The 26,569-nt window shown below is 40.3% G+C and overlaps 1 protein-coding gene and 1 pseudogene across 1 annotated transcript; both read right to left on the reverse strand.

The window, feature by feature from the left end:
- Positions 1 to 376: 376 nt before the first annotated feature.
- Positions 377 to 2,566, reverse strand: LOC130833935 (disintegrin and metalloproteinase domain-containing protein 30-like). Its single transcript, XM_057704085.1, has one exon. It carries the CDS (start codon positions 2,564 to 2,566, stop codon positions 377 to 379), a length of 2,190 nt encoding a protein of 729 aa, XP_057560068.1.
- A 14,725-nt stretch (positions 2,567 to 17,291) lies between these two features.
- LOC130834027 (PRELI domain containing protein 3B-like) lies at positions 17,292 to 17,894 on the reverse strand (annotated as a pseudogene).
- Between the last annotated feature and the right edge of the window lie 8,675 nt (positions 17,895 to 26,569).

The following is a 26,569-nucleotide window of genomic DNA, read 5'->3' on the forward strand; positions in this document are numbered from 1 at the left end:
ATGGCTTTGTTTGCTGGGAACTGAGAGACAGGACTCTACCCTGAAATCCACTGTAATTCTCAGAAACTCACAGCACTAGTGTTCGGAAAGCCACTAGGGCATTCTTTTCAGGATATCCAAAACTTGATCACAAACTAAGGAGCAAGTAGACTAAGAAAGTGAAATGCACTGATTTGTTTCCAAACCAAGAATGTCTTTTATTTGCTGATCAAAACCTCAAAGAAAATTAGGTTAAGGAATTGAAGAAGGAAGAAGTGTTTGGATAAACGAGGAACTTGTTCAATTTATGACCCTGTGTAATAGAGTGACTGTGACTTGCCTGATTACTTTTTTGGTGTCTTGACATTTTTTTGCCTTGGAGTGTTCTACTCCAGCATTAACTGGTGGTGTTTCTTTCTCTTTGGTTGTATAAGCTTTCTATGAGTTTCCTGAAAAACACAATAATCACTGAGATAATTAAGAAAATAAGGCGCATTAATATAAGGGACACAACCTGAATTGAAACAGACACCTGCTCCTTTAGTGGTCCCGGTGGCCCACTGTCAATGCTTCCTCCATATCCCATCTCCTCACAAAAGGGAGGGGCCCAGCCATACATGCAGTGGCAGTTTTTGTTATTGTTACAAATGCCTCGGTGGTTGCATTTCTCAGGCAAACAGTCAAAATTCAGGACTGAGCTATTCACACAATTCCTATTAAAACATATCCGCTCCTTACCACAGGAGGTACCATCGTGTATCACACCCAGGTCAGGTAACCCCATAGGTACCATGGCTAGATGATAGCCAATGCCCCAGCACATGAGGTTTTCTTCACGCAGGTGAGTGGCAATTAGAATAGTATGATCTGGCATATCAGGGATGGTTTCAACATTTATACACTGTAGCCTGCCACATATAGCCCTTTCTCTTCTACACTTTTGAAATTCACGAATTCCTGAAATACCACAGTTCCCATATTGGTCACCTATTACATTAACTGCATCATAGCACTGAAGAGGGGCCTCCTTAGCATCAGGTCCAAAAATCTTTTGGCACTGCATATACTTGGATCGGCAACTCTGTTGGAAACAATGGGCTTCATACTTGCAAGGGGTTCCATCCTGCTTGTAAGCATCACTTGGGCAGAATGCTGAGGTCCCACTGCAGTACTCTGCAAGGTCACATTCATTTTCTTCCCTCCGACACATATACCCAGACGGACGAAAGTGACAGTTATGACAGCAAAGGCCGGTGCTACAATTGGCACCTTCTTTGAATTTACAATCTGGTTGACAACACTGGTCTTCTTTACAGTCTTCTCTTGAACCACAGTCACATTCCTCATTGTCTTCCACAATTTTGTTTCCACATCTCTTAGTCACATAACCTAATGCTGGGATATTAGTTAGACACTTTGCACTTCCACTTCTATGTATGTGTGCAAAAAAATGGGCAAAACTGCAGTTACTAAACCCAGTTCTTCCAGTGCCCATGATGCAACTGTGCCTGCCTTTACACTGGCAGTATGCTTCATCATGTAGCATTCCCACACCATGGCCCAGAGAATGAGCAGTCCAAGTGGCAGGTCCAAGGACATTAACATTAGGAAAAACACTTGCAGATCCAGCATAAAACAGACTACACACATTTCCCCAGGCCTGTGCAAGTACATCTGAATAATTTCTTTTAAGGTATAGGTGTACCCAATCTGCTGGAAACCGAGCATTTAGTACACTTGTTCTATATACCATAAATTGGCCTAAAACTTGGTCTAACTTTGGAAAATTAACTTTAATTTTGTCTACATCTGTCCATACTTCAATAGCAAATAGATGTATTCTCATACGGACATCTTGAAAGTAAGAGTCTGCAATTGCAGCCAGAAGAATGGCATCATTTATGACTAGAGTAAGATTGGAGTTCAAATATAAATACCTACTGTTGTCAAAGACCAGGGCTAACTCCAAGTATGTCTGATGTATATAAGACTCACTAAAGTCCGGCATCCTGGCCCTGTTCTCATGCTCGGCCATCTGCTGTCCTGTTGCATCATCAGTTAAGCCACAGATCCGACTGGGAAATGCCTCCTCTTTCTTCAGGAGATATATGACATGTTCAAACTTGGAAGAAGCCTTCAGGGGCTCGATTTGGTAATGATTGGCTTCGATTTGCAGTATGCCTCGGAGACCCCCCAAGCATGTACTTAAAGTAGCTTCAGAATCCTGATTGCCTTCAACCAAGCCCATATAGTTGCAGTTGCTGGGTATGTACGGGTGATCCTCCGAGAGCCTGCCCTGCTCTGTGAAGGAGAAAACCTGCAGATTCCGGGGCAAGAGAAGCCTCTTGGGCCACAGGTGGAGGATATGGTTCTTGCCTTTTACGTGCAGGAGGTAGGACACGTACTTGGCCACGCCCTGCTCCCCTCCCCGGAAGCTCAGCTTCTTGGGGATGGTGATTTCATAGGAGTCAAAGCCCCACTCAGGGTGGAACACTAACTCCTCGCCGAGAGAGTCCACCAGGAGCACAGCCAGGACCAGCACGGGGAGCGAACTGCCTCGGGAGACAAGGGTCCTCGCAGCCCTCATGGCATAGCCTGTGGCCTGGTGAGTCCGTCCCTGCCCCGGGGGCCTTGCGCGTCAGACGTGCAGGGGCCACCGCTAGAGGCGCAGGACCAGCGAGTGCGGAGCTCCCCAAGGCGGGTGCGGGAGCGCAGCCCGGCCCCAAGCTGGGTCAGCCTCAGTCCAGCCGATTGCCCCAGCAGGGACACGCCTGTCCAACGCACGTAGTTGGTGTTCTGCGCGGTGCCGTTGGGCGCACGTGGACGATTCCAGGGAAGGTGCGCGAGAATCAAATGAAAAGCCAGGCTATTTGCACAAGGGACGGACAAGGGCAGGAGTAAAGAATAAGAGGAACCACAGAGAACTTGTTAAAGGCTCGCTGCATCTGGGGCGATTTCTTCTGTTTCTATAGGCCTCAGGACACACCTGATTTTCCCGTGGGTTTTATACGCCACCGTGCCCACCTCGCCGGCACACCATTGTCAGTTTTCACTTGGAGTCGCCTTCAGCAGAGGGAAGGACCACTGGAGCCAGCAAGAGGAGCACCAGAGCCTGAGAGACTCAGAGCGGACTCCCGTCCCCACCCCCACCCCGGCAGCACCTGACTTCAGGCAAGGCAAAGTTTCTGAGGTCCTTTGGCCAGGTGGTTCTTTCTGCTGTGTGTCTTGGGCTGCCAGGGATCAGCGTGCTGTTTGGTGTGGGTGTGTGCAACGGTGGGAGAACCTAGGAAGAGAAAAATACCCGTGGAAAGAGCAAAACCCAGGAGCTTTCAGAAAAAGGCAAAGGGTTTGATGATGTGTTTAGCATGAGTGATGGGTGAGGCAGGAGCCTGCAAAGGTCCATTGATGACCCCAGCTCAGAACGTGGAGGGATGGGTTGTCTGCAATCCGTAAACCACTAGGTCTTCGATTTTGTTGCGGGATGTGTCAGGAGGAACATTTTCCGTTTTGTTCTTAGGAAACTAATTCCAGCTGCATTGCAGGGAATGGTTAAAAGAAGGACCGGGCTTGAATCAGGAAGACTAGTTAAGAAGATCTGGCAACAAGACAGAAATGGAGAGCTTCAAAAAATAGGAATAAAGCAGACTCTGCTGGACTTATATGATTGAAGCGGGGCTCCCAACATGAAAGAAGCAAGAATTAAAAAGAATATTCACATATCTGGCTTCTGTATTGTGGTCCAGCTACTCAGGGAAGGAGCAAACATCAAAACAAGTAGACTAGGTATGGGGGAGAAATATGACAAGGTCTGCTCAGGAAATGGAGATTTTAAGGTACCATTCTCATGTATTGGTGAGAAAGCACCAGCATACAGCCTGGCTCAGCCTCCAGGAGAGGAGGGGCATCCCTCCCAGGGTCCCCCTCAGGGGGCAGCCCTGTGGAGATGACCTGGTAGGCAGGCAGGAGAAGCAGTGAGTGTAGTTAGTAGCCAGTGAGGCCGGGCCAGTCTGAAGTTCTGGTTCCCAGGAAAGTCAGCTGCTGAGGTGACAGGCAGTGGAGGTAAAGGCGATGAAGAAGAGGAGAACTCAGTAGAGAAAGGGACAAATGAAAGTATCAGCCTGTGTGTTGAGCTCCTAGTTCAGGTTGGAAACCAAAAATTACAGTTTATTCAGTCTGTAAATCTGGTTGATTTTCTGGAGCCCCCAGCGGCCTAAATTGGGGAGGACATTTGGGATCCATCTCCTGTATTCATTCCATTTTATCATCATTTCCATTTCCCTTCAGGCCATTGGAGTATTTCTTGATGAAAACACTAATTCTGCAACACCTATTGCTACAATATTGTCTCTGGGCTAACCTCTGCAGCATCTGTTTGTTAAAGCAAAGCTCTGTGGAAATAGCCTGCTTTGACCTATTTATCTTTATTTACAAAAATTATGTATATATATTGTAAAAGGTGGAAATAACTGAGTTACATAGAGTCGAAATATGTCTTTCCTTCATCCACAACCTGTATATGTCACCAATAAACTCTTCCCAACACTCAGACAAAATTCTTAGGTATGATTCCTTTTCCATCTTAGGACATGCCATTAAAATATAGAAAGTATGTCATATTTTAAAGTAGTACTTTTAAATATATAATTTGGTTTTTATTTCTCTATCTGGTTTTTGAGAGCCATAGATTAAATATTTAAAGAAATTTTTGCTATTTAAATACTACTTGATTCCTAATTAAATATCAGTCCTCAAAGCATTCAAACTAGAGGTATCTTTAATCATCAAAAACTTGTTAAAACAAGGAAGTTTAAAGTTAGTTTTAACAATATTTCACTCTTAAGAAGCAGATGAATCTATCTTGCTGAAATGTAAGCAGTTTGCTCATTCCAAAGGCCCATACAATGTAGGTTCTTATTTTGCATTTTTATTTTATTTTGGAATTGTTCTTTGTTTTTGTCTTTTTGTTCATCCAATTTCCTTACTATTAGCTTTAAATCACTCTTACTAATACGTTTCTGACAGTGCTTTTTAAATGGACTTGAAAATCCCTCAATAACCAAAGGGCAAAATAAAACCCTGACTAAAGACCTGATGTGGTGTGATGGTGTTAAGAGGTACAGCCTTTAGGAGATGATTACGTCATGAGTTGAATTAGTGCCCTTATAAAATAGACCCCAAAGAGCTCCTATGGTATTTGTCATAGCAGCTCAGATAGACTAAGACACCTACCTATTAAAAGAAACTGAGTAGAAGAAGGGATGACATAAATAAACTGGTAACCCACACTTTGAAATATGCAATCATTTAATCAAAATTAATTTATGGAGATGAATAAGTATGAAGATGGAATGTGGCCTTATTAATTAGGAAGGAATGAAAATGTGGCTTTTTGAAACCAGCTTCCCCTTACTTTAGGACCAATTTTTTTTTTTTAATAAATTTATTTATTTATTTATTTCATTGGCCGTGTTGGGTCTTTTTTTGCTGTGCACGGGCTTTCTCCAGTTGCGGTGAGTGGAGGGCTACTCTTTGTTGTGGTGCGCAGGCTCCTCACTGCAGCGGCTTCTCTTGTTGCAGAGCATGGGTTCTAGGTGTGTGGGCTTCAGTAGTTGTGGCACATGGGCTCAATAGCTGTGGCTCACGGGCTCTAAAGCGCAGGCTCAATAGCTGTGGCGCATGGGCTTCGTTGCTCCACTGCATGTGGGATTTTCCTGGAGGAAGGATCAAACCCGTGTCCCCTGCATTGCCAGGTGGATTCTTAACCACTGCGCCACCTAGGAAGCCCACCTTAGGACCAATTTAAAGCAATTATGGTTGATGAGTTTATTTTCACAGTGTGTTTTAAAAAAACCCAAAACACAGAACTATAGTTATTGATACTTGCTGAGTGAAACTGAGTTCAAAAGGAGTGATTTAATGTGATATTGCAACCACCAGGTGTTTAATTCAGTCATACCATTACAAAACATTTCTCCGTAGTGGGAATCCAGCTTTACTGCAGGTTTAATCATGTTTCCCAAAAGGGATTTTTGTTCTGTGCTTCTTTCTCACTATTCTTATATCAGAAGTAGATAACATGATGGGGCAAAACTCATTTTTGTTTAAATGTTAATGCGTTTTGTTTATCTTCTAAGTATCACTTATGTGATGGATGGTTCTAGCTCAATATTATGCACATGTGCACTTTTCAAGAAAGTAGATATTGTATGAGTATAAAAAGAGACAAAATATGTGCATGGGTCTTTAAAAATAAATGGAAACTTGAAAAAATAAATTAAAAAATAAAAATACTACATACTATTCGTATATTTTTGACCCTGCCATTTTTCAGTACACAATATATTATAAATGATTTTCTAGGTCATTGATAATAACAGAGGTAGATCATTGCCCATAACAGATACATAATATTCTCTAGTATTAACATAATTCTTTAACCGTTTCCTCTATGTACTCATAATATAATCATTATTTCAAATTTTCACATTTTTCTTGTTATGTTCTATGATGACAATTAAGATAAATATATGTATGCATTAAAATTATTTATTTATATGTAAATATATACATGCACACACACATACACACATACCTTTTTTGCAACTTCTGATGAATTCTTAGAATTGTAAGTGTTAGATCAAAGAAAATGCAAATGTTCAAATCGATTGAGATCTCTCAAAATCAAACAGAACTCTAAAAGTCCTGTATTGGTTTACAAACTATCTGTAAAGCAGCTTGTTCAATAACAGCTTTTAAACATTGTGGTTAAAAAACATAACACTAAATTTACCTTTTTAACCATTTTAAAATATGTATTTCCATAGTGTTGAGCATATTAATTTTTGCAGAACAGATCTCTAGAACTTTCCCATCTTACAACACTGAAACTATACCTAAAAATCACTAATTCCACCCCCTATACCCTACTTGTAGAAACCATCTTTCTACTTTCTATGTCTATAATTTTGATTACTTAAAATTTTGAGTATGAGTAGAATCACAGTGTTTGTCCTTGTGTGACTGGCTTATTTCACTTAGCACAATATCCTTAAGGTTTCTCCATGTTGTAGCATGTGACAGGATTTTCCTCTTTTTAAGCACGTAGGCTCTTCTATGTATGTATTTACCACACTTCCTTAGCCATTCACCTGTTGGTGGACATTTGAGTTGCTTCAGCCTCTTGAATATTGTGAATAATGCTGCAATGAAAATGGGTGTGCAAATATCTCCTGGAGATCCTGCTTTGAGTTCTTTAGCACATGTACCCAGAAGTTCCATTTCTAGATATATGGCAATTCTATTTTTAACTTTCTGAGGAACTCCATACGCCTTTCCTTAATGGCTGCACTATTTTACATTCCCACCAACAGTTCACAGGCTTCCAGCTTCTCTGCATCCTTACCAACACTTATTTTCTGAACTTTTAATAGTGGCCATCCTGATGGGGGTGAGGTGCTATATAATTGTGGTTTGATTTGCATTTCCTTACTCATTATACTGAGACTCTTTCATATCTTTATTGGCCATTTGTATATCTTCTTTGGAGAAATATCTATTCAACTCCTTTGCCCATGTTTAAATCAAATTATTTAATTTTTTATTGCTGAGTTGAAGTGTCTTAGATATTCTCAGTATTGACCTCTGTCAGATATATGATTCACAAATATTTTTCTCCCATTGTGTGGATTGCCTTTTCACCCTCTTGAGTGTATCTTTTGGTGTGCAGATTTAAAATTTGTTGTTGTCAATTTTTCAATTGATTTTTTTATTTTGTTACCTGTGCTTTTAGTGTCATATCCAAGAACTCATTCCCAAATTCAGTGTCCTGAAGTTTTCCCCCTATGTTTTATTCTAGGAATTTAATAGTTCTTGTTCTTACAATGAGCTCCTTAATCCATTTTGAGTTAATTTTTGTATATGAGTAAGGTAAGAGTCCAGCTTTATTCTTTTCATATGTATATCCAGTTTTCCCTACAACATTTGTTTAAAAAACTGTCTCCTTATTGTGTAGTCTTGAATATTTTTTGAACACCATTTGGCCATAGATGGGAGGGTTTATCGCTGGGTTCCCAATTCTATACCATTGGTCTGTGTATCTATCTTTATACCAGTATTACACCATCATAATGACTAACAGTTACTATATTTTACCAATATTAAGTCTTCCATTCCATGACCTTGGGATGTTGTTCCATTAATTTGAAGCATCTTTGGAATTTTTTAAGCAGTGTTTTGGAGTTTTCTACATCTAAGTCTTTCACCTCCTTGGTTAAGTATATTCCTAAGAATTTTATACTTTTTAAGGCTATAGTATTATAGTATAATGTGATTGTTTTTCTAATTTCCATCTCAGTTTGCTCATAGTTAACATATAGGAATGTCCCTGATTTTTGAGTATTGATTTTGTATCCTGTAACTTTGATGAATTCATATATTAGTTCTAACAGGGTTTTGGATTTTGTGCGTGCGTGTGTGTGTGTGTGTGTGTGTGTGTGTGTGTGTGTGTAGATTCTTAGGGTTTTCTGTATATAAGACTATATCATCTGCAAACAGAGATTATTTTAATTCTTCTTTTCCATTTTATATGTATTTGATTTCTTTTTCATGTCTGATTGCTCTGGCTAGAACTTCCTGTACTGTGTTGAATAGTAATGACAAGCATGAACATCTTTGCCCACTTGTTCTTAATCTTAAAGGAAAAGGTTTCCAATTGAGTATAATGTTAACTGTCAGCTTTTTTATTTATGGCTTTTATTATGTTGAGGTAGTTTTCTTCCCTTCCTAGTCTGTGGGGATTTTTGTTGTGAAAGTGTGTTGAATTTTTTCAAATGCTTTGTCTGCATCAGTTAAGATACTTATATGGGTTTTGTCCTTTGTTCTGTTACTGAGGTACAGTACATTGATTTTGTTCATGTTTTGGACCATCTTTGCATTCAGTATAAATCTCATTTGGTCATGGAATATGATCCCTTTCATGTGCTGTTGAATTTAGTTTGCTATTATTTTCTTTAGGATATTTTATATCAATATTCATGAGGGATATTGCCCTGTGGTTTTCTTTCCTTGTTATCTTTTATCTGGTTTTGGCATCATCGTAATGCTGGTCTCATAGAATGAGTTTGGGAGTGTCCCTGCCTCTTCAGTTCTTTGAAAGAGTTTAAGAAGTCTTGATGTTAATTATTCTTTTTTTTGGGGGGGGGTACACCAGGTTCAATCATCTGTTTTTATACACATATCCCCGTATTCCCTCCCATCCTTGACTCCCTCTCCTCGAGTCCCCCCCACCCTCCCTGCCCCAGTTCTCCAAGGCATCTTCCATCCTCGAGTTGGACTCCCTTTGTTATACAACAACTTCCCACTGACTATTTTACAGTTGGTAGTATATATATGTCTGTGCTACTCTCTCGCTTCGTCTCAGCTTCCCCTTCACCCCCCGCCCCCTCCCATACCTCGAGTTCTCCAGTCCATTCTCTGTATCTGCGTCCTTATTCTTGTCACTGAGTTCATCAGTCCCATTTTTAGATTCCGTATATGTGAGTTAGCATACAATATTTGTCTTTCTCTTTCTGACTTACTTCACTCTGTATGACAGATTGTAGTTCTATCCACCTCATTACATATAGCTCCATCTCATCCCTTTTTATAGCTGAGTAATATTCCATTGTATATATATGCCACATCTTCTGTATCCATTCATTTGTTGTTGGGCATTTAGGTTGCTTTCATGTCCTGGCTATTGTAAATAGTGCTGCAATAAACATGATGGTACAAGTTTCTTTTGGGATTATGGTTTTCTTTGGGTATATGCCCAGGAGTGGGATGACTGGATCATATGGTAGTTCTATTTGTAGTTTTTTAAGGAACCTCCAAATTGTTTTCCATAGTGGCTGTACCAACTTACAGTCCCACCAACAGTGCAGGAGAGTTCCCTTTTCTCCACACCCTCTCCAACATTTGTGGTTTCCAGACTTTGTGATGATGGCCATTCTGATCGGTGTGAGGTGATACCTCATTGTGGCTTTGACTTGCATTTCTCTGATGAGTAGTGATGTTGAGCATCTTTTCATGTGTTTGTTGGCCATCTGTATGTCTTCTTTGGAGAAATGTCTATTTAGGTCTTCTGCCCATTTGTGGATTGGCTTATTTGCTTTTTTGGTATTAAGCTTCGTGAGCTGCTTGTATATTTTGGAGGTTAATCCTTTGTCCATTGTTTCATAGGCAATTATTTTTTCCCATTCTGAGGGTTGCCTTCTAGTCTTGTTTATGGTTTTTTTCGCTGTGCAAAGGCTTTTAAGTTTCATGAGGTCCCATTTGTTTATTCTTGATTTTATTTCCATGATTCTAGGAGGTGGGTCAAAAAGGATGTTGCTTTGATGTATGTCATAGAGTGTTCTGCCTATGTTTTCCTCTAGGAGTTTTATAGTGTCTGGCCTTACATGTAGGTTTTTAATCCATTTGGAGTTGATTTTTGTGTATGGTGTTAGGAAGTGTTCTAATTTCCTTCTTTGACATGTTGCTGTCCAATTTTCCCAGCACCACTTATTGAAGAGGCTGTCTTTTTTCCATTGTATATTCGTGCCTCCTTTGTCAAAGAGAAGGTGCCCATATGTGTTTGGGCTTACTTCTGAGTTCTCTATTCTATTCCATTGATCTTCCTTTCTATTTTTGTGCCAGTACCATACTGTCTTGATCACTATGGCCTTGTAGTATAGTTTGAAGTCAGGAAGCCTGATTCCACCAACTCCATTTTTCCTTCTCAAGATTGCTTTGGCTATTCGGGGTCTTTTGCGTTTCCATACGAATCGTAAGATTTCTTGCTCTAGTTCTGTGAAAAATGCCATTGGTAATTTGATTGGGATTGCATTGAATCTGTAAATTGCTTTGGGTAGTACAGACATTTTCATGATGTTGATTCTTCCAATCCAGGAACATGGTATGTCCCTCCATCTGTTTGTGTCATCTTTGATTTCTTTCATCAATGTCTTAAAGTTTTCTGCATACAGATCCTTTGCCTCCTTAGGCAGGTTTATTCCTAGGTATTTTATTCTTTTTGTTGCAATGGTGAATGGGAGAGTTTCCTTAATTTCTCTTTCTGCTCTTCCGTTGTTAGTGTATAGGAATGCAAGAGATTTCTGTGCATTAATTTTGTATCCTGCTACTTTACTAAACTCATCAATGAGTGCTAGCAGTTTGTTAATTATTCTTTAACTATTTCATAGAATTCTTCTGTGAAACCATCTAATCCTGAACTTTCCTTTGTTGACAGGTTTTGATTAATCTTCAGTTTTCCCACTAGTTTTAGGCCCATTTGTATCTTATTTCTTTGTGATTCATCCTTGGTAGGTTGCTTGTGTCTAGAAATGTATCCATTTCTTAGGTCGTCCAATTTGCTAGCATATAATTATTCATAGTAGTCTCTTGTAAATCTTTTTACTTATGTGACATTAGTTGTAATGTTTCCTCATTCATTTCTATTTTAGATATTTGAGTCTTTTCTTTTTTCTCACTATATCTCATTAAAGCTTTGTAAGTTTTGTTGATCTCTTCAAAAACCCAACTCAGTTTCATTGATTTTTTAAAATTATTTTTCAATTCCCTATTTTTAAATTTCTGTTCTAATCTTTATTTTTCCTTTCTGTCTGCTGAATTTGTGTTTAGTTTTTTCTTCTTATTCTAATTCCTTGAGGTATAAGGTAAAGTTATTTATTTATTGCTTCCATTTTAATGTAAGTGTTCACTTCTATAAATTTTCTCTCTTCATGCTTCTTTTGCTACATCCCATGAGATGGGATGTTGTAGCTTAATTTTCATTTATCTCCAATATTTTCCAAATTCTCTAATAATTTTTTCTTTAACCCATTGGCTTTTAAAGAATGCATGGTCTCATTTCCACATATTTGTGGATTTTCTGTTTTCCTTCAGCTAGTTTAAAAACATTTTTTAATTGAAAAATATAGTTGATTTACAATATTATATTATTTTCAGGTGTACAGCATGATGGGTGATTGGATGTTTTTACACAATATACTCCATTGAAATTTATTACAAGATAACAGCTATAATTCCATGGGCTGTACAATATGTCCTTGTGGCTTATCTCTTTTATACATAGTAGTTTGTATCTGTTAAGCCACTGACCCTAATTTACCCCTCCTCCCTCCCCTCTCCCCTTCAGTAAGCACTAGTTTTTTGTTTTTTTTTTTTCCAATGTTCAACCTGGTAATGTTTATTCTTCTGCCTTTTTAAACTCTTTGTTGGAATATAATTGCTTTACACTGTTGTGCCAGTTTTTTCTGTAGACCAAAGTGAATCAGCTGTATTTATACATATATCCCTATATGCCTTCTCTCCCGTGACTCCCTCCCACCCTCCCTATCCCAGCCCTCTAAGTCATCACCCATCATCGAGTTGATCTCCCTATGTTATGTGACAACTTCCCACTAGCTATTTTACATTTGGTAGTGTATGTATATTAATGCTACTCTCTCACTTCATCCCAGCTTCCCCTTCCCCCCCCCACCCTGCCTAACCCGTGACTAGTTTGTTTTCTATATCTATGAGTCTGTTTCTGTTTTAAAATTTGTATTATATTTTAGATTCCACATATAAGTGATAGCATACAGTATTTGACTTATTTCACAAAGAATAATATTTTCTATGTCTGCCCACATTGCTGCAAATGGCAGGATTTCATTCCTTTTAACAGCTGAGTAAATATTCTATTGCATATACATATCCCACATCTTAAGCCAACCATCTGTTAATGGGCACCTGGGTTGCTTCCATGCCTTAGGTTTTGTTAATAGTGAAGCTATGAACATTGAGGTGCATGTATCTTTTTGAATTAGTCTTTTCATTTATTCCAGATATACACCCAGGAGTGGAATTGCTGGATCATATGGTAGTTCTATTTTTAGTTTATTGAGGAACCTCCAAGCTGCTTTCCATAGTGCCTGCACCAATTTGTATTCCCACCAACAGTGTATAAAGTTTCCCTTTTCTCCACATCTTCGCCAACATTTTTATTTGTAGACATTTTGCTAATAGCCATTCTGATTGGTGTGAGGTGATATCTCATTGTTTTGAATTGCATTTCTATAATTATTAGCAACATTGAGCATCTTTTCATGTGCCTGTGCACTTACCAAGGTCTGATGTGCTGTCTCTGCAGGTGTCTACAGCTCTGCTCAGACACAACCCAAGGTCAAGTCTTTATCCCTATTCTGGTCTCCCCAGATTTAGTGCAAGGTTGTGACATAAAGTGGGTGGGGTTGGAGCATTCCTTCACCTGGCCTGGAGACCCCAGTGTTGTGGTTGTGGGAATTGAAGCAGCTGGGCTGCCATCAGAAGTTGGGACTGCTTTCTATGGCACTGTTTGAGAAAGTACCCACGATGGCTGCTGCCATCCTAACTGGGGACCTCTCCCTGGGGCCCTGGGTCTCCTCTGTGTCCCTCACTGGAGTCTTTCCCCAGGACTTTGTTGCCCCAGATCCAGTGCCAAGCTGTGGCTTTGAGTGAGTAGGTCCAGCATGTTCCCTCAGCTCAGACTGGGGAGACCAGCAAGCCAGCAGTCCCTAGGGCAGACTTCTCTTCGCCCCATCTGGTGGCAAGCCAGCACCTGCACACTCCTCACAAATGGAGTCTAGGCTCCTCCAGTCTTTCTATCTGACCCAGCAGTTCTCCAAGTAGCCAAGGGGGCTTGTCTCCTCCCTGGAGTACCCTAGGACTGGGATGCCCAGTCTATGGCTCAATGTGCTCACTCCCCAGGGTGAATGCCTACCCCTGTGATCTCCCTTTTCCTCTTAGTCCCCTCTCAGGGGCACAGATCTCGACCCAATGCAATGCTTTTCTTCCACCTGATTACATGGGAATTTTTCTTGCAGCCCTGGTCATATAGGAGGACTTCTGCCAGTTTCCAGTTGATTTCCCATTAGAACTATTCCACTCGAGTGTGTGTGTGTATATATATATATATATATATATATATACCCACCTCATTGATGTGTTGGTTGTGGGAGGTGAGCTCCACATTCTCTTACTCCGCCATCTTCATTCTGCTCCTCTCGATAACAACTTAAATTCAATCGTATGTAATACAATTATATACAATCTTCGAGGAAAAATACTTCGTAAATTAATCAATGAGGCGGGTTTGACAGGCTTAAATGTAATTCAGGTGTTCCCTCTCTCTCCTTTGCTGTATGGAGTAGCTAAAGTGGTTCCTCCCGCGACTCAGGTTCCCTCTCATCTCAGCACTCTGCTCAAATAAAGTCTCTCTCTGTAAAAGGAATCTTGGTGTGAGCAGCTAAGTGACTTCTCCTGCCCCCATGTTATTAAACATAAATGGAAGAAAAAAATCATATGTAAGCACTCTGCTCTTTTACATCCATACCCCCTCCCACTTTATCTGATTTATGACACAAATTACCTCTTTTTGTATTGCTTATCCTTAACAGAAATTCGTAATTGTTTTTGAGAAAATTCTATACTAGACTTTAAGTTGTTAACTCACCTATATCACAATACTATGGGACTCTTTGCCTAAATATTTACCTTTACCAGGGAATTATATATTGTTGTATGTTTTCATGTTGCTATTTATCATCCTTTCACTTCAACTTGTGGAATGTCTTCCAGCATTTCTTTTAGGATATGTCTAGTGCTGATGAACTCCCTGAGGTTTTGCTTCTTTGGGAAAGTCTTAATTTCTCCTCTGTTTTTAAGGATAGTTTGGGTAGGTATAATATTCATGGTGGTATTTTTTTCTTTCAGTAACTTTAATATATCATCCCACTCTCCATAGTCTGAGAGATTTCTGGTGAGAAATCTGCTGATATTCTAATGGGAGCTCCTTTGTATGTAACATTCATTTTTCTCCCACTGCTTTTCAAGTTTCTTGATTCGTTACCTTTGACAGTTTGATGATCATATATCTCAGTGTAGGCCTCTTTAGATTTATCCACATTAGAGTTTATTGAGCTTCTTAAATTTATATGTCTATTTCTTTCCTCAGATTTGGGACACCTTTGGCCATTTTTTCTTCAGACAGTTTCTCTGCCCCTTCCTTTGTTTCTCACCTTCTGGGACTCCCATTTGGGTATGTTGTTTCAGTGGATCGTATTCCCTAAAGCCCTTAGACTCTCTTCATTTTTCTTCATTCTTTTGTCTTTTTTCCCTCTGTGTTTCACTTGTGGTGAAAGTCCTATTGTTTAATTTGCTGATTTTTTCTTCTGCCTGGTTGAGTCCCTCCAGGGAACTTTTCAATTAAAGTATTGTATTCTTCATTTCTAGAATTTCTGTTTGGTTCTTCCTCATGGTTTCTCTCTCTATATATATTTTTTTGTTAGTTTAAAGGAAGTTTTTATTAACAGAAAGGTTTTTCTTAATTCATGTAAGATCCATCTTTAATATTAAATAGGATAATATGCTCCATAGTCCGAGTGTCTAATTCTCACCTATGAATATTTTATTCCAGTTTAGTCCTCTCAAATGCTTGCTATGTTATTTACAGTTTAACAGGTAAAAGCCATTAACTACCAGCTACTTAGCTAAAAGTAACTACACTGGAAAATGAAAATTTATAAAATTTTATTATTAGATCAGAGTAAAAAAAATCAATCAGGATAAAATTTTGTTTAGAAATCTTTTTATCATTAGGATATTCTTACACTTTTCAGAACAAGTATGATTTTCAGAAATTACACAAGGCAACGTATTATTAAATGTCAATATTTAGCAATGTTTTGTCTAGTTGAAATGTTATTTTAATTGTAAAACCCATCTCTGGTTACAAAAAATAATCATAAACCTTATTGGCTTTAACTTGCTTTTACAAATGTCCTAAGAAGTCTCGAGCTAAACAATATTTTAAGTAGAAAAACACTAATTTTTAAAATAGTTTTGTATACTGTTTTTGTGGTTTATGTACATATATTAACTGGTTTCTTTTACAGGAAAACTGACTAGAAGTTTATCACATTAAGCACTGTGAAATAAAGGCAAAAGCTCATCACCTTTTAACAAAAATATTCTGTATGCAACAATTCTAAGTATCAAAGATATTCTTATTTAGTGGTTGATAATTAATTGCCTGCTACAAAATATAAAACAAAATACATTTACTGGATTGTTTTTCAGATTGCAGCTGCCCTCTGGCATCTAAAGCCAGGGTTTTCCATAAATAAAAGCTGCAAAACAATTCACATACTGGTTAGTTTAGGTCAATGCTTTTTTTTCCCCATCCTATTATTCTTTTTTCTTCTTCACCACCTCAATCCCTCGCAGTGAAACAGTATTATTAAAAATATTAAGTCCCTGGGATTTATGCTTCAGATCAAGACATCATTTGAGTAATTTCAAATGATGTACAGCTCTTCATGTAAAAAAGATGTTTTGTGGTCACACTTACTTCGAAAAGTAATTATATTCTAATAACCTGACATATCATGCTTTAGCAATTACAGAACCATGATTTTGAAACATGGCAATTTATAAGCTAGGCAAATGTGAAATGCTAAAAGATGTGAACAGCTGTTCTTCTGTTTAAGTTTAGAGTGCTGAAAAATTCTGGTAATGACTTTTTATTTTTTCAGTTAACATAACCAGCCCATGATACAGCATACTAAGTCATAAGGTACAAATCTAAGGAAGGTAATACCTCTACTAAGTTACAAAACTTTGGCAAATCAATACAGTACTCATCAACACAGTAAAATATATTTTTGTTGGAGTCATTTATTACTTTTGTGATAATTTTTACTCCAAAAATGTTGAGTACCAAATTAAAACACTGTGATTTTTAATGGCAGTTTATAGCAGAGCAAATTACTTTATACAAGTAATGTCTTTTTAAAACTATACTAAACGAAACTATCTCCTTTAAAAGTGAGTTTCCTCATGCAAGTTCTCCAAGTTTATTGCAGTAGGGCAGTCACATTAAGAGTTGGCTCTGCTTGGTTCTGGGGTTGGTCCAAATCCAAGTAGAGTTCCAACATGTGGAAAGCTTTAAAATTCTACCTTAAGGAGGTTTAATCAGCCAATACCAATTTCCAAGTACTTTTCAAAAATTCTTAAATTTTCCTATAAATACTGGAATCCTCAAAATCAGACAATCATTTCAGACAACACTAATTTTAGCCAATCGCTTTTATTTAGAAACCCTGCATCTCTTTGTTTTCATCAAATCACATAGTCTTTCGGCTTATTTTTAAAAAAATTCTATCTAAAATATAGTTGTATTTTTTAAATTACAAATAAATATACAGCTAGCTTTTAGAGACCTGGGGAACTGGGTATTGTTTATCAACTTTTCATTACCATTTCTCCACAAACGCTGTCGCCACCATTGGTGTCCTTATGCTCCCTCTTGCCGAAGCTGTCAGTTCCTCAATTTCAGCATTTAATTTTTGCATCACCCACTCCGGAGCTTCTCGGCCTTCATTAGCATTTGACGGTATCGTACTTGCCATCAGTCCTTCGAGGTAACTGCCGAGAGTGACTCCTTTCACGGTAATTATGGCTTCTGGAGTCAAAACAGCTTTTTCTGGGACTTGAGGGGATGGTTTGTATATGTCTCTCATCTACTGAAACCATATTTGTAAATGAAATATTAGTAGATTTAAGTTCCATTGTTTTCTCTACAGGATGCACTACAGAATTCTTGCACATATGTTTTGGTTCTTGCTGCACGAATAACAGATTTCACAATGGAAGGTAGTCCCCACTCTGTGCTGAGACGTCTATGGCCGTGCAACTTTCCAGAGGGATCTGTGTGTCTGTCCAGTACATCAACTCCAACCACACTCGGGTTCATAGGGTTTGGGTATTTCTGCATTGCAGCTGTTGTAACAATTTTCCATCGGTGGTCAAAGTCCGGGTGCTTCAAAGTCCACGTGCTCCGAAGTCCAGATCTTCATGGTGCCGGCGGCCCGCGCGGTGTCCGGGCAGCGCCAGGGCACAATCAGGCAAAGAAGCCACGCTTGCCCCTGCCCCTCCCCTCAGCCGCCCCGCCAGCCGCTCGGTGAACACGCGCCCTCCGGTTTCTATCTCTTTGTCGATATTCTCATTTGCTCATGCATCATTTCCCTAATTTTGTGTAGGTGTCTATCTGTGCTCTAGGTTAATTCATTTATCAGTAAATTTGAATTCTTTGGCAATTCATATATCTCCATTTCTTTAGGTTTATTATCTAGAGATGAAATTGGTTCCTTTAAGCATGTCATGGTGGCCTGTCTCTTTGTATGTCTTGTTTTGCTGCTGTTCTTGTTCTATTTCAGAATTGACATCTAAAGCATCATGCCTATGTGTCCTTTCTGGGCTTGTGTATGCAATTTTTTTGAAGAGATTTGCCAGTTTCTATTCAGGAGCTCCTACTGCAACACTGATCCTGTCTGGTGTTGTAGTAGATCACCACCCTGGGGCTCCGCATAGTTTCTGTCTGTAGTGCTGCACACCCTGGTGCGTGGTTTCCATCTTTGTTCTCAAACTCCTCCACCTGGCACGCTTGTTTCTGTTAATGCTGGAGCACAGGTAAGACAGACACTCGTCCCTTGGACTGCCCCCTGCAAGTCATTTGTACTTACATTCTACTCTTTTCCCTTCCCAAGGAGAAGATGGGAGTTGAGGATCTCCTCCCAAACACACTACATATGTGTGTTTGTGGAACAGAGGATGGTGGAGAGGCTTTCTGGTGAGAGAAAGTGGATGAGTTGCAAATTCTGTAGCCAACTTTCATGAAGATGAGGTCATGCTGGGGTGGGGTATGGTACTATTTTTACTGGTTCCTGGGCTTCTCCCAGAGGTATTTTGTTGGTCTGTAGTAGAAAAAGAGTGTTAGGGCTTCCTATTCCACCATTTTGCTGATGTTTTTAGTCTGTTCAATGGAACATTTTGCAATGGTAGGGATGTTAATACAGCCCAATACTGTAGCCACTAACCTTCTGCAGCAATTGACCTATTAAATGTGGCTATTGTGACAAGGCAACTGAGTGTCAAACTTATTTTAATTATGGTTAATTTATATTTAAATAGCCACATGTTGCTACTAGCTGCCATATTAGCTAGCACAGCTATAGAAAACTCAATTTCCTATGTTTCTAGAAGTATGTAATATCCAACTCTTTAATACAGACTCAGAAAAAGAAGATGGCTCATTATTTTAAATGACGTTCCCTGATTATTAGTGAGACTGAACTTACTATAGTAGCTTAATGCCAAGCTACTCTTTAAATTATTTCTAAATTGAGATATAATTGACATAAAACACTATATAAGCTGTAGGTGCACCACCTAATGATTCCCTATATAGTAGTCTCCCCTGACCTGTGGGGGATAGATTCCAAGACCAGCAGTGGATGCCTGAAAACACAGATAGTACCAAGCCCTGTATATACTATGCTTTTCCCTATACATGCAAACCTATGATAAATTTTAATTCATGAATTAAGCACATTAAAAGATTAACCAAAACAATGAATATTAAAATACAATAATTACAGCAATGTACTGTTATGAAAGTTATATGAATGTGGTCCTCTCTCTCGTTCAAAATATGTTACTGTATTGTACTCCTCACCCTACTTCATCTTGTGAACATCTGAGGCGATGCAATACTGATGCAATGAGATGAAGTGAGGTGCATGATGTAGGCACTATGAAGCGAAATTTTCTTACAGTTGACCCTTGAACGACACATTTTTGAACTGTTGACTAATACAAGATTTTTGAAAAATAAATGCAGTACTATGTGATCTGTAGTTGGTTGAACCCACAGATGGAGAACTGAGGATCCAGAGAGCCGACTAAAGGACTTGAGCATCCAAGGCTTTGGGTGTCTGTGGTGGATCCTGGAACAAACTGCCTGTGGATACCAAGGGACAACTGTAATATTTTTGGACTGCAGTTGACCACAGGTAACTTATATTATGGAAAGTGAAACTGCAAATGATGGAGGACTACTCTGCGTATATATTGCTAAATGATCATCACAATAAGTCTAGCTAACATTCATCACTACACATAGCTATACATTTTTTTCTTATGATGAAAACTTTTAACATTTACTGTCTTAGCCACTTTCAAATGTACAATACACTATTAAGTTATTCTTACATTTGCCTGTTTGTATCCTTTGTCCATTCTTCTATTACATGCTTTGCTCTGCTTTTCAATTTGTTGGAGCTACTTATATATTGCAAATCAATTTGGCCAATCTGTTATTTGTCACTTAACTTATGTGGTGCCTTTCACCATACAGAACATTTAGAGGTCTTCTGCCTTCTGAGTTTCATGCCATTCTTTTGTCCTTCCTCATCCTATGATTGTAAAAATGTCTGTCTAAAATGTGCTTTAACAAATTTCTCTTAGTACATCTTTGATTTTTTTTTTTTGGTATGGAACCCAAAACTGTCTTCCAGATGTGGTGTGATTCAGTCTTATTATTTGATCAAGTATTGAATAATCCTATAATTGACAAAGGGCACTCTAAATGGTTTTAACAAATCAATTAGAAAAAAGATAGATAATCTAATAGAAAAATAAGCAAAAGATTTCTACATACACATCACATAAGAGAAAATTCAGGTAGCCAATAAACAAATGGAAATGTTCTCAGTCATATTATTAAACAGAATACTGCAAATGAAAGCTGCTATCTGATGCTACACCCATCAGGTTTAGCAATGATTCAAGAAATTAATAATATGAAGCTTTGGTGAGGATGTAGAATGGTAAGAACTCTCTTACACTTCAGTGGCAATAAATCAATAAAACTACTTTAGATACCTGTTTGACATTATCTCATATAGTTGAAAATATGCTCTATAATCCAGAAATTCCATTCCTACCCTACAGAAATGTGTACAAACGTACACTAGGATACATGGATATAGCACTACTCCCCAAAGTGGAAAGAAGCCTAATTTCCATCAGTGGTGACTATGGCAATGGAGCTAATGAATGTGAGTTATATGCAACAACATGCATAAATATCACAGATAAAACACAAATGAACATGTAAGTCAAAATCAGGCAAAACTAAACTTTTTTTTTAGGGGTACATGCATAGTTGATAAAAATAAATCAAGGACATTATGAGCAGAACTGTCCGGAGAGTTGTTACTTCTAGGGTGAAGGGAAAGGGCTCTAATCAGGAAAGAACGGGATTGGGCAGGGTATGAGGCATGTAACTTCTGGGAGCTCTGGTGTTGGTAACATATTTCTTCAGCACTAGTGTTTGCTGTACATAGTTGCTAAAACATTCCTAAGGTTTCGAGCTCTTTTGTGTATATATTTCACAGTGAAAAAAAGTTTTTATAACATAAATTTTTTGTCTGTGTCTGAGATGTGACAATTACATATGCTTTATTATCATTAATCTTTAGGTTGACAGATTAGCATAGACTCATGAAGATATTGTTGAAGGGATAGTGCTGGTAGATGGTTAGTAATTTTCACTTACATTGAAAAAACTAGCAGAGAGGGTGGGGAGGGAATGAATTGGGAGACTGGGATTGCCATATATACATTACTAATAAGAAAAAAAATACCAACTTGTAAACTCTAAATATATGCAGTTTATTGTATGTTAACTGTATCTCAATAAAAGTTCTTTAAAAAAAAGTTCTAAAAGATGAAAGTAGTCATTTTCAAATAAAAAAGAAACATACTGACCAAAACAAGAAAAGAAAAAACTATGTCACAGGTGCATTGTGTCCCTTTTTATTTTTTTCTCCTAAAAGATAAAAAAACTAGCTTCAATTTTTTGAGATGGCCGTTATGATTCATTGCATCCCTTTTTGCTAGTGAATAAATAAAATGGTTATTATATGGGTTCTAAAATGCCTCTGCATTATTCATATTAAGATAAAACTAAGCACAACAAAGAACAACATTTATTTCTCTTTAAAGTTACTTTCTGAATCTATCCGTCTGGGTTCAGTCAGTAGAAAAAAACCCTATAGTAATTGAAAAAGGAAAATGTAATATAAAAAAATTATTAACGGTAACAAGAGGTTGGAATAACTAGAGATTTGCTATTAACATGTAAAGAGAACTCTAAAGTGACACAGTGGATAGAATATATAATAAAGCAGATATGATATGATACATGACATGATATATGATGTGATAAAAGATGATATGATATATGATATAGCCACCACCCCTAGGGCTGAGTTAGAGCATCTGCGGCAGGAAGAGTTAACCTCCTCCTAGGGCTGAGATCCAGATCTTGTTGGAGGCCACAGTCTTAGATCACTGAATGGCAGAGAAATCACTGAGACACACTCTGGTGGGTCTTGCCAGAAGTCCAACCTCTAAGGTCCTGGGGAAAGCTGTTCACAGGGAGGTGCTCCCTGAGGCACTGCAGGGCACTGGAGAAAGCTGTTCATGGGAAGGTGCATCACGGGGGCATTCTAACACAGTCTACTACAGGACCACCTGGGGGAAAGTGAGTGCCTGGGATTGCTACTGGTTGCTGGGTGCCTCTGGCTGCCTGCACTTCAGAAGTTTGGCCTGGGGAAGCTTCTTAAACTGCAGGAGGAGCCTGCCTAGGAGTCACTGGAACAATCGGAAAGCAAATCTCTTACTCTTAAATTTCTCTCCAGCACCCTCTACTGATAAAGCTTAACACAGAGCCAGCCAACAAAGCTAAGATACTTAAGGAGCCAGATTCATTTGCAGAGGCAGAAAGGGTGATTTTAGAGCTAACTGGTAATAAATTGATAATCTAGAAAGTCTGCTATGAGAGACTAGATTTGACAGTTAGGACAGGCAAGATTACAGAATTCCAGTTAGAGCTCTGTGTGCTCTCACCCAGATATTTGAGGCTGGAACCAGGTGTGAGGATAGCATCCTTCAAGGGTGATTCTTCCTGAGGCACAGATGGAATAGGTGAACTCATTTTTTCCCCACCAGTGATCTCCATTTGTCAACAGAAGTCTTCTAATCTATACCCCTCAATTACCCAGTTTTTCTCACTTGACTTGGGTAGATAGACTCCTGAACCCTGTGGCCAGAATACATGTAATTTCCTTCACAATTTGGTTGAATTCAACTAATCACTAACAGAAAATATTCTGATTTCTTTAAAATGTTCTCTTGTCCTCGTTAATGGCAACAAGCTCTAAAAATTTATATTAGCCTTAGGACATTTTATACATATAATCAGTTCGTCTATAAGCAATGACTATGTTTTTTTATTTTTTCTTTCCTTGCTAGAGCTAGGACTTCCAGATCAACTTGAGATTGAGAACATATGAGAGCCGGCATCTGTATTACACCTAACTTTAAAGGAAACAAGTTTATACATTTATCATTAAGTATGGTGTTTTCTAGAGATTATGGTAGATATATTAGTTTTAGGAATTTCCTCTCTGTTTCTAATTTGCTGTTATATTTCATAATTTTTATCATGAAATTTAATTTTTTAAGCTCTTTATTGCAATATAATTGCTTTATACTCTTGTACCAGCTTTTGAGGTACACCAAACTGAATCAGCTATATTTAGACATATATCCCCATATCCCCTCCCTCCCGCAACTCCCTCCCGCTCTCCCTGTCCTGGCCCTCTAAGGCATCACCCATCATCAAGTTGATCTCCCTTTGTTATAGAGCAACTTCCCACTAGCTATCTATTTTACAGTTGGTAGTGTATATATGTTTATGCTACTCTCTCACTTTGTCCCAGCTTCCCCTTCGCCCCCCGCCCCCCCAACCCACATCCTCCAGTCCATTCTCTGCATCTGCATCCTTATTCTTGCCCTGTCACTGGGTTCATCAGTACCATTTTTTTTTTTACATTCCATATATATAAGTTAGCATACAGTATTTGTTTTTCTCTTTCTGGCTTACTTCACTCTGTATGACAGACTCTAGGTCTATCCACCTCATTACATATAGCTCCATCTCATTCCTTTTTATAGCTGAGTAATATCCCATTGTATATATATGCCACATCTTCTTCATCCATTCATGTGTTGATGGACATTTAGGTTGCTTCCATGTCCTGGCTATTGTAAATAGTGCTGCAATCATTATGGTACATGTTTCTTTTTGGATTATGGAAAATGAAAAACTTAAAAAAAAAGAAGTAGAACAGCAGAACAATAGCAAGATAAAAAATGCGATAAGACACTAAGATATGTGTGAGAAAAAATTTTTTTTAAAAAATAGATGGAGCAACGACTGGAAGGTAAAACAACTGCAAAAGCCAAAGTGAGGAGGTGGGAAGAAAAAAAAAAAAAAGAAAAAGAAAAAAAGAAGCCAGAAAAGGTCTTGGCTGTGGGGGTGGGGCTTAGACAAGGGCTGGTGATGGCGGCTGGGGGTGGGGGTGGGGTTAGGCAATGGGCAGGGTCTACGCTTAGAGAAGGCCCTGGGGGTGGTGGGGAATGGGGCTTAGGCCCAATGAGGCAGAGGGGCCCAGGAATGCCTCTGGTTCTGGGAGCAAAGGACCAGGTCCAGGTACCCAGCAGGCTCCCTGGGCCCAAGTTGGTGGGAGAAATGCTAGGCACTTTCCCTAGTCCTCCAATCTCGGAGGGTCCCTCCCCCTTGGGTTCTCTTCTTCCTCGCCCCCTCCCTCCTATTCCCCTAGGACCCTCACAGCTGGAGGGGGCACTGGAAGGCAGGATTCCAGACTCTGATGCCCAACAGGCTTCCCAGGGCCAACTGGGCTAGGGTAATGCCTGCGGCACTTCCCCAGATCTCCCAGTCTCATAGGGTCCCTGTCCGCCTCTCTTCCTCTCCCCTGCCCCCCACTCTCCTAGGTCCCAACCAGCTGGAGGGGGCCCTGGAGTGTGAAAGACCAGGTCCATGAGCCTAGCAGGCTTCCCAGGGCTAGTGGGCAGGGGAAATACCTTCCCTGCCCCCCTTGACCCTCCAATCCCAGAAGGCCCCCTCCCCTGCCCGCCTCTCCTCTTCTCCCCTGCTTTCCTTCTACACCCCTAGGACCAGTGAGACCTAGAGGGGCCCCTGGAGGACTGAAGACCAGGCCTGGGGGCACCACAGGCCTCCCAGTGCCAAGTGGGTAGGGAGATTTCCTGCAGTGTCTCCCCTGATCCTCCGGTCCTGTAAGGTCCCCCCACCACTGTCTGCCTCTCTTCCTCTTCCCCCTCCTCCCTCCTTCCCACACCTGTATGACCTACTTAGCTGGAGAGGGCCCCAGAGACCAAGGGCCCAGGCTCAGGAGCCCAGCAGGCCCACTGGGCCCAAGTGGGTTGGGAAAGGTCCTCCGCACCTCCCCTGGTCCTCTGATCCTGGAACGTCCCACCACCGGTCTGCCTCTCTTCCCCTTCCCCTGACATGCTCCCACGCCTCCAGGACTAACACCCCCAGGACCAACGCGTCTGGGAAGGGGCCCTGGAGAGGTGGAGACCAGGCTCCGCAGCCCAGCGGGCTTCCTGGGCCAGTGGGTAGTGTAAATGTCTTCCACTCCTCCCCCATCCTCTGATTCCAGAGGGTCCTTCCCCGCTTCCGCCTCTCTTCTTCTCCTCCCACCGCTTCCCTCCTGTACTTCTAGGACCAATGGCACAGAGGGGCTTTGGAAGGTGGAGGACCCGCACGCAAGAAATATCCGCCGGCGCCTCCCCTATTTTTCTGACCTGGAAAAATCCCTTCCCACCCCCACCATCTGCCTCTCTCCCTCCCCCCATCCCCCTCCCCACCATGCCCTGCCCCCAGGACCCACGTGCCGGAGGGGAGCCCGGAGAGTGAAGGACCAGGCCCAGGAGCCCAGTCGGCCTCCCTGGACAAGAGGGCAGGCGAAACGCCCTCTCACCTCCCCGTCCTCCCATCTCAAAGCCGCCACCTCCACCAGTCCACCTCTCCACCTCCTTGCCCTCCTCCTCCCTCCCACACCCCCAGGACCCAGGCAGCCCGGAGGGGGCCTTGGAGGGTGGAGGACGCCGCTGGGGAGCCCAGCAGGCTCCCAGGCCTGGGAGCTCAGCAGGCCTCCTGGCCTCCTGGCCGGGAGAAACCCAGTTGCAGTTTCCCGAGCTCCCCAGCCCCCGAGGGTCTCTCCAGGCGGGAACCTCCCCCTCAGCCAGCCACCCCCCAGGGGCGCTGGTCCTGTCAGGCTTCCCCTTCCCCACCATCCTGGCTTCCCCCAGGTCCTACCTGGTTGCTCTGGGGTTCCTCCAGTCTTCTTGGGCCTCAGGTTCCCCGCTGGCCTCCCACAACCAATTTTTGGGGATATTCGATCTCTGTGTTTTCCCATGCTGCCATCTTGACTCTGCCCTGAAGATTTAATTTTAAAATACTCTGTTGATTCTACTGAAATGATTGTATGAGTCTTCTTAAGGTGGTGACATCTAGTAATTTATTTCCTAAGTGTTAACCATCCTTTTATTCCCGAGGAAAAAAATTATTAGTCATAGTGGATTTGTATTCATCTTTGTGAGTTTGTTGCTAGTTTCAGTTTGGTAATAATTGATTTACAATTTTTGCCTCTATGTTTCTAGGTAAGTTAGATCTATATTTTTCCTCACTTGTATTATCCTTGGAAGGATTTTTCTATCATAGTCATATTAGATGCATATATTGAGTTGAGGAGTGTTTTATTTTTAATTCTCTGGAGGGTTTATGATAGGCACTACC

The sequence above is a fragment of the Hippopotamus amphibius genome, chromosome 1, assembly GCF_030028045.1.
Source record: "Hippopotamus amphibius kiboko isolate mHipAmp2 chromosome 1, mHipAmp2.hap2, whole genome shotgun sequence".
In the NCBI taxonomy this organism is placed as follows: Eukaryota; Metazoa; Chordata; class Mammalia; order Artiodactyla; family Hippopotamidae; genus Hippopotamus; species Hippopotamus amphibius.